The sequence below is a fragment of the Channa argus genome, chromosome 2 (genome assembly GCF_033026475.1).
Source record: "Channa argus isolate prfri chromosome 2, Channa argus male v1.0, whole genome shotgun sequence".
Lineage (NCBI taxonomy): Eukaryota > Metazoa > Chordata > Actinopteri > Anabantiformes > Channidae > Channa > Channa argus.
In genome coordinates, this window is record NC_090198.1 from 806689 (window position 1) to 821092 (window position 14404).

Below are 14404 nucleotides of genomic sequence, written 5' to 3' on the forward strand. Positions count from 1 at the left end.
AGACAGATCTTTCAGGGTCACCACAGCGAATCGTGTGCCTCCATCTAACCATGTCCTCTGCATCATCTTCTCTCACACCAACTAACTTCATGTCCTCTCTGTCCTGTCACTACAGATTTGGTGTGGAAGTCATGATACGCATGTTTAATTTGGCAGGTGTGTAACATGGGATCCCCTTTCTGACAAACCTCTGCATTTATCCAGACTTGGGACAGGCACAAGAAGACACTGGCTTGTGGCCCCTTGTGCTTGCATTTGTTTTTTAAAGTCAGATAAACTGCTAAATGGCATTGGCGGACAATGCGGATTAGGATTTTAAGTATGTAAAATAAGGCATTGCTGACCTATAATTTACTTTGCCATCATTGATTTGTTCAGTGACAGTTTTCTCTAGCCGTTGTTGTTTCTACTTACCTGACTTCACTGGGTCTGTGAAGAAGTGAGCCCAGTGTAATGACCAATGTCTTGCATCTGCCAGGTAGCAAAGCATCAGCTGACGCATGTTCTCAGTATACATAAAATCCTAATGTGGCCCTTACATTTATAGCTGTGTCTACATAGTTTACGGATAAGGATTCATGCTTTCTGTGGCAGGTGGTGTGAAAAGCTTTACATCATTGTAGCCGGCTCTGCTGCACAAAGCCTGCTCCAAACTCCAAAGTTCTCCACCACTTCAAATATATCTGATTGGTTACTGGCCTGTTGCTAGCTCATTAGTAAGCTCAAAACTTTTGCTAAAAGAGGCAAAAAGGTGTCTAGAGCTGTTTAGGAAGCTGTATCTAACTTAATAGGGCATTTGTCCACAGTGTCAGTGGTTTGAATCCCAATCCCTCCTGGCTATGTGTTAAAATGTCCTTGGGCAAGACACTGGACCCTGAGTTGCTCCTGGTGGGTCAGGTGAGCCATCAGTGTGCGAGTGTGTGTGGGAATGAGAAGCAACATTGTAAAGCGCTTTGGATAAAAGCGCTATATAAGCAGCCATTTACCATTTAGAGCTGAGGGGAGCTGGAGATAATTTCCTGGGTCTGTTACGATAAGCTACAGCTTTAACATTACACACAATCATTTAAATTACGTTTTTCATTAGTACAACATTAACGATACATTCATTATACGTCAGGTGCTATAACCTGGTTGTTCAAGTAAACACACTATGTGAACATTGTGCCTAATGCCTCCAAGGACTGACACATGCTGCAACTAAGAGGTGACACAGAATAAAAAAAAAAAAAAAAGAGTATAGTATTTTTTGCAGTGTTGTGTGGGGATGTCTTCTTGTCATGAATGCTGTTGAAATTCTCTTCCATCAAAAGTTTAGCATTGCACAGCCTTAGAGCGCTTATGCAATGCTGTGCCTGAGATCATCTAGTTGCATCAAAGACTGTGAGGCTGAAGAAGAAGCATCCAGACAGTAGCGCTTTGTGTGCAGTTCTCTTTTTCCCACAAAATGAAGGAATCTCTAATAATGCTGCTGTTGAGACATTCCTCCTGCAATCTGCCAAGTGAGCCAGGGCACGGGACTGACTTTTAACATACCAAGTCTGGCTCTCACACATACCAGCCTTTATTTAAGTGGTGCTCCACCCAAACTCTGTCTTTGGGGTATTAAAAACTTTGGCATGAGAAGTGGCTGTCAAAAGTTCTCACTTCACTCCTTTTGTAAAGAACAGCAGCTGTGGTCAGTGCCAATTAAAAACAACTAAGTGAAGGCAGGTTTTGATGGCAGAGAGATGTGCACAATTTGTCACTTCAATCTTTTCTCCACTGTCCATTCATCCATACTCACTTTGATTTAAACAGCATAACAGGACAGAACAAAGCCACAGTTTGGGCAATTTCTATTGCTACAAATTAACTAAGCTATAACATGCATGTCTTCAGAAGACACTGGAGCACCCAGAGGAAAGACACATAGCTTTGAGCGCATGCAAACTCCACAGAGAAAGCCCCCCCTACTGGCTAGCTGTGATTAGGATGAGACACCTTCAGCCCTCCACCACTTTGCTGCCTCTACTAAATGCAAGTACTAAAAAAATGGCATATTTGATTTGGGTGATTTGCAGTCCAGCAGTGAACTTGATGTTGAGGTGTGTAACTTCAGGCTAAATTTGGCTTTACAAGCCTAATATTTTACACATTAGGGGGCGGCTGTTGCTCAGTTGGTAAAGGCAGCCATCCATAGACCACAGGGTCAGTGGTTCAGTCCCTGGTCCTGGCTATATGTCAAAGTGTCTCTGGGCAAGAAACTGAACCCCAGCAGCCCTTTCCCATCCCCAGCTGTGCAGTGCTGTTCCAAGCCTGGTAGGAATTGGGGAGGGTTGCATCAGGAATGTCATCCCACAAAGTAAAAACTGTGCCAAATCAACATGCACACAATGATCTGCTGTGGTGACCCTGAACTTACGGGATGTAGCAGTATTTAACTGACTATATTGAAAGGCGTGCTACTGCTTAAGCACTGATATCATAGTTCTGAGTTGTGTTCCAGTTTTGATCACACTGGATGTGAGCAAACAAAGCTCCCTGTGCAGATGACTAGATCATGATCACGATCAACAGCTGAATCCACCCTTTCCAGCATTTCTGGCATTTTATATTGACCCCTTTTATTACTGGACTCTGCTACAGTACTTGGTGCTATGACCAGATTTGGCTTCTCCATTGGGTGAATTACACATGCAAGCCAAAGATAAGCAGCATTACAGTATGTATGTTCTGTTATTGTCAGTGTGTCCGTGGTCATTATATCATTTATAATTATATTGCTGATTCAGGTTAAAGAACCACTTAACAGTTTTAAGGTCTTGAAGGTTCAACAGGGGAGCAATGCAGCCCTATTATAGGGTTTTGCCCACCAGCTGCTTTACCCACTCCCACCCAGCAACCCTTTGCCATACTGAAAAAATTCTGGCTCCACCACTGCTAAGGCTACAATGTTTACTGGACATGGACATGATTAAAAGGATATTACAAAACCCTGCCCATAAGTAGAAAACTAGTGTCCCAAAATACTACGTCGTATAGTTTGGATCTACATCACATCTACACATAACAACTTGAAAGCTGCTGTTTTAGTTAATACATTTTTGCTGCTTGGACAACCGGACAAATTCACCTTCCCCTTATAAAAGCTTTAATATTATTTGAACATGGTCTTGATGGGGCAGCAGACATGGCTCATAAGAGTTTATTGGCTGTAGTAAATGAGGCAGAAACTGTCACTTACATGCCACGTGGCAAGGTCCTGCCAGTGAGGTCTGAACCCCCGAGGCCCCAGATGCGGTTGTCAGGGAAGGGCATCCCATGATTGTCACTTTCACCCACAAACAGAGTGTTCTTCACCTCCTGACGAGAACCGTCATCATCTGGAAACGTCCCTCCACTGCACACACACACACACACACACACACACCAGCACTAGTAGTAATAATTCTTGTGACAGTAGTTAAAATAGTCAGATGTGGCAGAAGTATACTATAAAACTATAGAACTATACTTGAATAAGGTGCAATTACTTGATTGAAACTACAAGGAAATTTAAATTTGTATCTGGGCAAGTTAAGTCTGGGCTAAGTTACTGATAAAAGTATTTGAAACTTAAAACTGTTGATAACATGAATATCAGTCCAGTCTAGATTTTTTCCACATGTGCCTCATAATTAAGGTTTCTGCAGAAATCTAAACTGTTCAGACCTTGTTGAAATCAATCCTCTCTGCTCTGCCCTGCCCAGAGTGAAAGTTTTTCAAAGGAAAAACTTTTACTGTGAACTGATTTCACATTTGTGCTGTAAATTGCAAACAAATGTTTACAAAGTGAACAATATGTCAAAGAAAATTCTTAGAACAGAATACAAACTAAGGACAAAGAAGTGTGTTACTATAGAGACCAGAACAAAACAGCAGCCGCTGACCCATAAAAATACATCAGAATTTATTAGTTGTGTTATTTCATAATTTGACTTAAGAATTGGCACCTACACATTAACTAATTGCGGTGCCCTTCAGCAAGGCTCTTAGCCTCAGTTGCTCCAGTGGAGAGGCTCATGGGCCACAGCTCAGACTGTGGTTGTACTGGGCAGCTTCCAGGTGTGAAAGTGTCTAAATGTGCGAATGTGATCAGGGTGTTCCTGAAAAAGAGAGCTAGTCTCCAAACTACCCTAAATAAATAAAGGTTTAAAAATTCTACTGTTACACTGGTATTTGGCTGATAGAGATATGGTTGCTGAACTGGAAAATCAGAAACCTGAAAGCTGAAATTACTTTGAATAATGAAGGTAAAGAAATATTCAGCAACATTCCACTGAATCAACAGTGTGGGCTGAGCTTACAAAGTGCCAAGTACACCTACCCTTTATTTGAGCAGAAGCTACACTAAGTATTAGATGGTTTAGCTGGATGCTCTTCATACAGTACATTACATATCATACCTCGTCCTTATGTAACAACGTTTATTAAATAATTTACATCCCCAAACGCACGTTTGGTCTTGGTGTCTGAACATTTTGGAACTAATAGTAAATAATAGGAGAACCTGTATGCACATCTGTGAGGTCTCATCCTGGTCCTTTATAAATGCCTTTTGGGGATTTTTATGTGATTTAATTTACAGTATAGATGTAATTTGCATATCTTTTCACTTCCTCTGTTGGGCATCACAATGAATATAAAAAGAAATGTAATAATCTTTTATCAGAAATCTGGGAAAGCTCAGTTTGCCCTATGCACATTTAAAAACCCAGTTTAGGTTTTTACACTCTGGAGAGTGTTTCTGAAAAGCTCTGCTTATTGTGGATGAACTGTTTGCACCCACAGGCCCCCTGTTTTTGAAAGTCAGTTGAAAACTTCTCACCAATTCCCACTTCGGTGACCATCACACTCCTAAATTACTTTTCACACTGAATCAAAGCACTGCATTTCCCAGTGCATCCTAAGCAGACTCCTTATAAGGTGTTTTCCAATTACTCACAGAGAGAGAAGGAGAGAGAAAAAAGAGTCCTACATTTCAAGTAAATGCAAACAGCAGCCCTTTATTAGAAATATGAACAGTGATTTAATAACAAAGGGGGTGGATGAAGGGGGGGCTTACCTTGCCAGAGTCAGGCCAATGCCATTATCAGCAAATCTAAACAAGAAAGAGAGAATATTATCACTGGAGGTTTCTTGATCACACACACACACACACACACACACACACACACACACACACACACACACACACACACACACACACACACACACACACACACACACAGATACAGAATCTGAAAAGTAAGTAATTATTTAGCAGGCATAATATTTTACTTTTACAGTATCTGTGTCATCAACTGTGCTGAAAAACACTGCTACCTGAAACTCATAATAATGATTTTCCACATTCAGCTGCACAAAAATTTGACAAACTTTACTCAGACAAACATATTTTTTTCTTTCTTATCATCAGTATTTCTTCTTTAATTTTGGGTGTAGTACTCACTGGCAGTCATCCAGCCAAACATCCCCTCCTCTGAGCCAGGCTCCATGGTCCTGGTTCTTGTAGGCTACAAAGTGGTGGATGAGAGCAGGAACTCTGGGCTTGGAGGGGTCACCATCTTGGTGAGGCCCATACCTGAAGTAAGCACCATAAATAGCACATTGTTAACATCTGATGCTATTTAATATAAGACTTTATTCACTTGTGAAACTACTCTTACTCAAGTAGCTCAAGTAGCGGTAAATGTTCTGCACTTATAAAGTGCTTTTCTACCTATTGGCACTCAAAGCACTTTACACTGCTTCTTATTCACCCATTCACAAACACTCACACACCGATGGGGGAGCTGCTATGCAGCTGGCCAACGCTCACTGGGAGCAACTAAGTTGGGGTTCAGTGTCTTGCTCAAGGACACTTCAACATGTGACCGGAGGAGCCAGGGATTGAACCAACAACTGCAAGATTGGTGGACAACCGCTCTACCTTCCTGCCCCACAGTCCCCCTTAGTAGAGGGCGACTGTGGCGACTTGAGCTACTCTGTCAGAACTACAACAGAAAAGTAGATTGTGTGTGTTTACAGAGCACCCTGCCAAACTGGGCTGAGGGGATTTCCAGAGTCACGCTGTTTGAATAAAGAAAGCAGCGACCAGTGTCATCCACCACAATAAACACCGAACATGTTTTTGAATGTTGGCTTCGGCCAACATTATGCATAATTCATGGATACACCACCTGGGCTTTTCCACACTATTTGTCCGGGCTATAATGCACATGTCTGGTCAGGCCATTTGTTTGATCTATGTTTTTCTTCCTGGTTTGTCTTTTCTTAGATCTCAGCTGAGTCCTGTTGACCAGATATTTTTTTTTATTTCTGTGGTTCTGGTAAAGATTAGGTGGCTCCAATAGGACCACTGTACCACAGCTAGATGTAAAAAGGAACCAATTGAACTCAGAGTATTGCAATGTGTCCAGCTCTTATTTATACCACAAATGGAGACCTCGTCTAACTACCTATTCATGAATGTAATTGTTCTAGTAGTCAGCAAATACTACTATAGCTACTACTACTACTACTACAACCACTACTAACAGAATAGAATCTTTAGTGGTTGTCACTGAGCACATACTTTATACATTTTCACACACATCTTACAATTAAATTTGGTCTCTGGATTTAACCCACCGGGGGGGGGTGGGTTAAATTGGCGGCAGTGGGGGACAACAGGGGTCGCATGGGGAGGTAGCGCCGAGTGTCTCACTCAAGGACAACCACGGTGGGTAGGATGTAATTGCCGACTACAGACTTCTGCATCCCAGGCTGATGCGCTACCTATTGAGCTACCAGCCTAATAATAATGGTAACACTGAATCTTTAATTTCTTATTTAATTATAATACGGGAATTTATAATTATAAGAAATAGCCAAAATATTTAGGCCGAAGAATTATGTGAAAAGATTCCTTGGGCACAGGTAAAACTTTGCCAGTACTACATGTAGTAGGTGATATACCAAACCATAACTATGAGCTGATAATGACTGATAGCCCTTCATTTAGCGGCGTGATCATATTTAAATTGAGAGAGACACAGAAGGACCACACAATAGTTGTTTGTCTCTTTGTGGTCATTTTATGCACAGAGGCTGTGTTCTTCACTTCGAACAGAGGCTCTGACCCAAAGGCATGTTTCATTCTTGGTACCCTGGGCTTGTGCCCAGTCAGCTCTGTAAACACAGAATTTGATGGAATAAAGCTATAATAGTCCCACTACAAAGACTATTAGGCAAGATTGTTACCTAATAGTCCGCCCTGGCATGACTGTATTTCCACAGCAGTGGAAAAATTTACTCCACTGGTAACAACTGAAACTAGATAATCTAAACAGTACATTGAATGCTGACTTCATTCATCTTCATAACAGATCAACATTAATAGTTTAATAAATGGGGCTTAACTAGATTCTTTTGCCATTATCATACCTATTCGTATATACCCAGTAGAACACAGGAGCCTCTGTTGTTCCGTTCAATCAGGGCCGCTTTTTATTGTTTTTGCCCTTTTTAAAAAGTGAGACAATCTGTGAGAAAGCTTTGTGTGAAAGATAAGATGACTCCATTTTGAAACAGCGTCACTGAGCTTAAAAGGGAGTGGTGAGTAGGATGCATTCATACTAAAATGGTGAGATCAAGATGACATACTGGTTCTTTCACACTGACCACATTTGGTCAGCTGTTACACAAGCTCGTATTCCACTTGTGTACTTTAACTTGATTTGACTTCAAAGCAAAGCCTCTTACTTTGACCTGAGTAAGATTTAAAATGACACACGCTGATGGTGTTCTACACTGCACCAAACACCAACATGTAACAGTTCAAACTTATCAGCAGGAAACATGAGTGCTGCAGACAGCAGATCCATCATGCTGAGTTATAATGGGTGTAATGTGTCTTCAGCTTGTCATACAGGGTGTTTATTATGGGCTAAGAAGTCTGACCTGGCTCCAATCAGAGACAAGTATGGCCTCTTGTCCTTGTCGTTAGCCTGGGTGGTCTTTACTCCATTATCAAGGATCATTCCAGCCTGAAATGAAAAGCAGTGTAAGACATCAATTCAATTTAAAATGTAAGTTGTCATTTTGAAACACAAACAGCACTGGTGTTTTTTCATGTTTTCTTTGGAAAAATAAAAAACCTTGACTCTGGTTAAATGGGATATGAGGAAAATATGAAAACACTTACTGTAGTTATTAGACTTTTTTTTTATTTAATGACAAGCCTCTTAGCTGAACTGAATATTATTTCTGTTTTAGTCTTTATTCAGAATTGCAGACGTGAAAAAATGATTACTGGCGGCTTCCGCTAATTTATCAGGCTCAGTAGCAGAGACTTTCACAGTTCTTTTTTGCTCCTTTGCAGATTCATGTTGAACAGCCAGCATCATGTCCTAACTATCATCCAGAATAAATCATCTGCGGCAGCTCTTCTGTATATCATCAGCATTTGTCCTGCTAAGTTTTGTGGCCCCGATAATGTTTGTGGTGATTTTAAGTTGCATCTTACTTTTCCACATTTTCTGAATTGCTGTCATCTCAAACCATGTGACTTTTTTGTGTGCGAATTGAACTTTACACTAAATAACCAGACTAGTGTTTGTATGAGATCAAATTATTAAATGGGTCTCACTTCACATCTTAATTTAACAATTTTTTGGGATGAATATTCCTTTCTTATATGACATGGCACTGATTTAGCAAGGGATCATGGACAAAAAAATAACTTTTCCATACAACAATGTGTTGACAGTTAATGTACATGGCAAATTGGAAATATGTTGATACTAGAAGATATTAAATCACATACTGTAAGAAAACTACTGTACATTGTGACAGCTTATGATATTAGTATTAATGTAAATGTCATTCCAGTTTTTCTAAAAGTTTTATTAAGCTTCATTCTTGCATTTAGACTCTCATGGGGTAGATAAAGACTCTGGTCTGGCTTCATAGTTATAGTAGTTGATGTCAATCTTGCAATTCATGCATATTGGCCTTTCAATTTATATTATATATTAAACTCCCATTTCAGATATCACAATGCAACTGTTTTTACTCATAATTTTTACTTCAGATATCTAAAATGAAAAACAATATATTTGTAGATACATGCACTTGCTTTGTTTATAGTCATAATCCCTATTAAAGATTGACTACTCATAACATGAACTGCAAAAGTGCCATTGGGGGAATCTGTAATGTTCTACATTAATTAATCTTGAATATCTAGAACTAACATCCAGTCTAGTTATTTAACCACTTTCCATACATGATATCATACACTTCGTGGTGACTGACAGCAGAGGAACAACTAATCTAAACTCTTCGATATAGGCATATTTTTTTCATTGTTCAAAAAAAACCCTCAAATTAATTAAATGAATTAGATATATCGCCTAGCCCTAATCAGAATCCACCCATACATCCATACAACCACCCATGTTCTGATGCAACACGGACAATCTGTTCTAATCTATTCACGTGTTTGGAAAAAAGCTCACACAGATGACTTATTTGACCCGATGCTGTTTTAACATCAGTGGTTTCATTGTAAAGGGATAGTGGTCACTTCCTTTATTTGTTTCATTTGCTATGTTTATTGGGTGGAAGGCAACTGGTCAGCTGGAGTTCTGACAACAGAGGGATGCAAAGAGCTGGGGAGGTGGTAGCTATCAACCCTTACATGGTACCATGTGAACCTTTGTAACATCAGTACACCCCATTTAGAGACAAGTGGAATAAGATTCACTGATTTCACTGAACTATTCCGTACTCAATATAAAATATTAATAATGATAAAAGCCATCTTCATACACTTGCTGCTTCATAGCAAAGATGCCATCAACATGACACAACCTTTTCTCTCACAAACACCCTGGTGTTGCAGCCCGACATGAGTTATGCTCCCATTAGGGTGATCGAAATTAAAAGTGAAAAAGGGAAGGAAGACGTGAGCTGGGAGAGAGAGGAGATCACTGTTGGGGGCAGAGAAAGGAGGGAGATAACAATAACACTTCCTCTCCACCAGCGCCTCATAAATCTCTCTCTGCTGGAGCCGTGCTATGCTGGATGCCGCAGGCACCTCTAAACTCTCTGCTGTCCTCTTCATCTCTTCCTTCTCCTCTGGCTCACTTTCTTCAGCCTCTGTTGTCCGCCTTCGATTTTGTTGTTCTCACTGTTCACCCATCTCTCTTTGAGGTCACATCTGACACTCTATAAACTTTCTGTTCTTTCTCTATTGCTCTTTATGATGTGGAGGGTTGAATGTTTAAAATAAATGCTAATGCTACAGAAACAAATAAAAAAATGAGTTACAAGTGCATCAGTGCATTCAGCCCCAGTAATATCTTAAGAAAACCAAAATAACCAAGCAATTGTTTGGTCACTGTAATAAAATAATATCCTAAAATAGAAAAGAGTCCTTAGGCCACTTCAGGAATTCCAGGGCTAATGCTGCTGTCAATCTTAAGATATGTAGTAAACGTGTGTACAGTAAACTGAGTTCACCTAAAAGTAGCAGCATATGTGCTACTAAATCTTCACCTTTAATTTTTTTAGATGAACTAATCCTGTCAATGTTAATTAGATTTTTTTTGGACAAAAATTTAGCAAAGAGGCAGTTTAATGTGTAAGTGAAAACACATTACTACAAACTAATCAAATATCTTTAATTATATTTAGACAACTGAAAATAAGTGTTTCTGATTATATACCCTTATTAAAGTAACTCGCCTAAATCATTGCTTGTACAGCCAGGTGGTTTCAGAAGTCAACAGTTAGATAAATGGAAGTCGCCTGAGTGCAGCCAAAGTATTAAAGGTATTGTAATATAAATACACATGCATCTGGAAGTCCCAATTACTGACGAATCCATACCCAAGGGGTGACTGTGGTGCAGGAAGGTAGAGTGGTCGTCCACCAATCGCACAGTTGTTGGTTCGATCCCCGGCTCCTCCGGTCACATGTCAAAGTGTCCTTGAGCAAGACACTGAACCCCAACTTAGTTGGCCAGCTGCATAGCAGCTCCCCCATCGCTGTGTAATTGTGAGTGTGAATGGGTGAATAAGAAGCAGTGTAAAGCGCTTTGGGGGCCAATAGGTAGAAAAGTGCTATATAAGTGCAAAACATTTGCCATTTATATTTACGCTGAACCAGGATTTGTCTACACCATGAAGATAAGCTAGCACTTGATGGCATATGTCTGGCCTCCAGTACTACTGCAAGGAACCTTGGAGTTATTTTTGACACATATCAAACGAATCTCCAGCAAGAGAGATCATATTGTCATTGATCAATTGTTGGGTTCTCTTTATATATCTTTATAATCTTGACTTTATTCTGTAAAGTGCCCTGAGATGACTTTGTTGTGAATTGGCGCTAGATAAATAAAGTTGAATTGAATAAAGTTGAATCATATTTCACCTTCACTAGCTTCTCTCCATTGTCTTCCCATGAAATTTAGAATAGAATTTAAAACCCTGCTTCTTACATATAAAGCTCTGAACGGTCAGGCTCCATCATATATAGAAGACCTCATAGTTCCACATCATCCCAGTAGACCACTTCGATCTCAAAATGCAGGCCTACTTGTGGCTCCCAGAATTTCCAAAAATAGAATGGGAGGCAGAGCATCAAGCTCCTCTCCTGTGGAACCAGCTCCCATTAAGTGACTGCAACTCAGACATTCAAGACATACAAGTTGTAGGAAATGTCACGTAAGTTGGCCTAACTTTAATAAAAACATTATTTGAAAGACAGTGCACAGTACACCTAACGTAAAATTACTTAGTTTGAAATAACTGAGCTTTAAGGACCACATCTCCTCAGTCTCTATGGCAGCAGATTTGCCCTCTACAACATCAGGAAGATCAGACCCTACATCACAGAATATACAACCCAACTCATTGTACAGGCGCTGGTCACATCTCGTCTTGATTACTGCAACGCTTTGTTGATGGGGTCAAACCCTTGCAGATGATCCAAAATGCGGCAGCTCACCTCATTTTTAATCAGCCAAAAAAGACCCATGTCACACCACTTTTTAGATCTCTACACTGGCTTCCTGTAGCTGCTCGCATCAGGTTCAAAGCTCTGTCTCTTGCTCACAGGGTTGTTAACTCAACAGCTCCTGCTTACCTCAACTCACTCATTCAAGTCTACAATCCTTCCCACCAGCTGCGGTCTACCAACGAACAACGTCTGGTGGTCCCACCACCGCACAGAAGACACCAAGCAAAACTTTTTAGCGCAATGATCCTACGATGGTGGAACGAGCTACCAAACGCTGCACGCTCAGCAGACTCTCTCCCAATATTCAAAAAACTGCTGAAAACTCAACTCTTAGATTTTTGCTGCCTTGTACCTCACTTGTAAGTCGCTTTGGATAAAAGCGTCTGCGAAATGACTAAATGTAAATGTAAATAATAATTCTGAGTACTCCATACTGAGTTACAAGTACAACATAAGTAAACGATTAAATATTGTACACTGTTTTCTTAGTTTTGTAAACTAAATAGTCAGTGTACTACACTTAATAAGCATTTGTAAGTAGAAGTACAACTCCTACTTTAGTTTAGTTGGAGCTTTTTTTTAATAAGGTCAACGAATCAGAATTGACAGTGTGTGTAATGTAGGACGTAACATAACAGCACTATATTAATTTTAAAAGCATAGTGTCTTTTCTTCCTCACACTCACCCTGTAGTTCGAATGGGCTCTGTTGTTGGTGAATTGGCCCATAGGTGTGTGTTCAGTGCGTCCAGGGGAATACAGCCCCTCAGAGGGGCCAGTGGGCACATGGTGGAAGATGAACCAGAAACCTGTTTCCTGAAAAACACAGTGAAGATGCTGTCGGAACATGCAGTAATTTTCTTAATTATTACAAATGCTAACAACAACCGGATGTCTTGATACATGTAGAAAACCTTTTGATCATTCATAAACACATGCACATTCCCACACGCTTCCACAAAGCGTCTGCTTTGGCACTATATGTCAGCCAGTCTGTTTATGTGTTGTTCTTTGCAGATATGCAAATGAGAAAAGTCATTACATTGGTGAGGAAAAATGAGACACCACTCCGCCCAGCGTATCCCTGTGAAATCCCAGAAGTATGTTCATAATTGGCACTCTATCATAGTATCATAGCGCCACTGCCTTCGTCCATTGTCTGCTTGATTTTCAAGTTAATAGAAGTATACAGCCATTAATCTGACCTGGCAATGTGGTAATGAGACAGATCTCCACCTGGAGAGAAATGAAGGACCGGGGTGAAAGGAGGAAATGGGGGAAGGGAGGGAGATAGTGAAAAGCCAGAGTGAGAAACTCACCTCTGAGCCTGCAGCAGCACAGTTGATGAGGTTGTTATTGGGGTTGGCGATCCAGAAAGTTGAAGTTGCACTATAAAGAGGGAGAGAGTTGTAAAAGAAAAAAAAACAGTTTGGTTAGTTTGGATTTCAGATATATAGTTTGAGCTAGTGATGTAGCGATGCCTCTCACATTGTTGTAGTGACAGCAGTTGTGTTAGGAAAAAAGTGAACAATAATTCAGCCTTGTTCTAGCCAAACCTTTGGTACTTCAGAAAAAAAAAATTAAGAAAAAGAAGCTTTTTTTACAGACTGTGAGTAGTCAAACAGAAAAACACCATACCATTCACAAAAAGTTAAAACAATCTGTTCACATAAAATGCAAATGTATCAAGCTCATTATTGTTTGAAAAAATCCTTAAGGACAGCAACAAAGAATTTGTGCCCCTGCATAAAATATACGTCAATTCCTCACAACATGAGCTGGTTGTTTTAATATTGTGCTGGACAAGGGTCAGAATAGAAAACATGTAATGTTGGCTGTGATTGACAGGTGTCAGAACACACACTGCGGATGGGGATGTGCTCCAATGTGGTCAGTTAGAGTGAATTTGAAGACCACTAGTTGTTATAAGCAGATATCAGCATCGGCAATGAGTGAGAGGGAATTTGACACTGGATAATCAGAGATCCCAATTGAAACCAATTGGCTCTGTACAGTATCTAAAATGCCTTTCTTAAAAAGACAATGATAACAAGCATCGAAAAGCTCATTTTAAAGAAAAGGCCATTCGAGATATTTATCAAGAAACGACTGCAAAAATCTGACTAATCGAAAAAAAAACAACTGCATTTTAATTGGCAAATAAAAATTCACGAATAAGATCATTTATCATCAGAGGAACCAAACAAAGAGAGTTATTTGGCTAAGATTTAGTTTCAAGCCAGACATTTTTTCATGACAACATATCAAGTCTGCTTTGGAACTTTGCATTTGCATTTTATGTGGCGGCTGTAGCTCAGTTGGTAAGGCAGTTGACCATGGACCACAGGGTCAGTGGTTGGATCCCTGCTCCT

General features: G+C 40.1%; 1 protein-coding gene across 5 annotated transcripts in view; it reads right to left on the reverse strand.

Moving 5' to 3' along the window:
• Positions 1–14404, reverse strand: part of cemip (cell migration inducing hyaluronidase 1) — a 168730-nt gene that overhangs the window by 23856 nt on the left and 130470 nt on the right. For all 5 annotated transcript variants that reach the window (XM_067493648.1, XM_067493610.1, XM_067493620.1 and 2 more), the window contains 6 exons: positions 13352–13421; positions 12720–12848; positions 7966–8051; positions 5474–5605; positions 5087–5122; positions 3227–3382 (listed from right to left, as the gene is read on the reverse strand). In XM_067493648.1, the coding sequence (XP_067349749.1) occupies positions 3227–3382; positions 5087–5122; positions 5474–5605; positions 7966–8051; positions 12720–12848; positions 13352–13421 (609 nt within the window). The remainder of the gene's footprint in view (positions 1–3226; positions 3383–5086; positions 5123–5473; positions 5606–7965; positions 8052–12719; positions 12849–13351; positions 13422–14404) is intronic.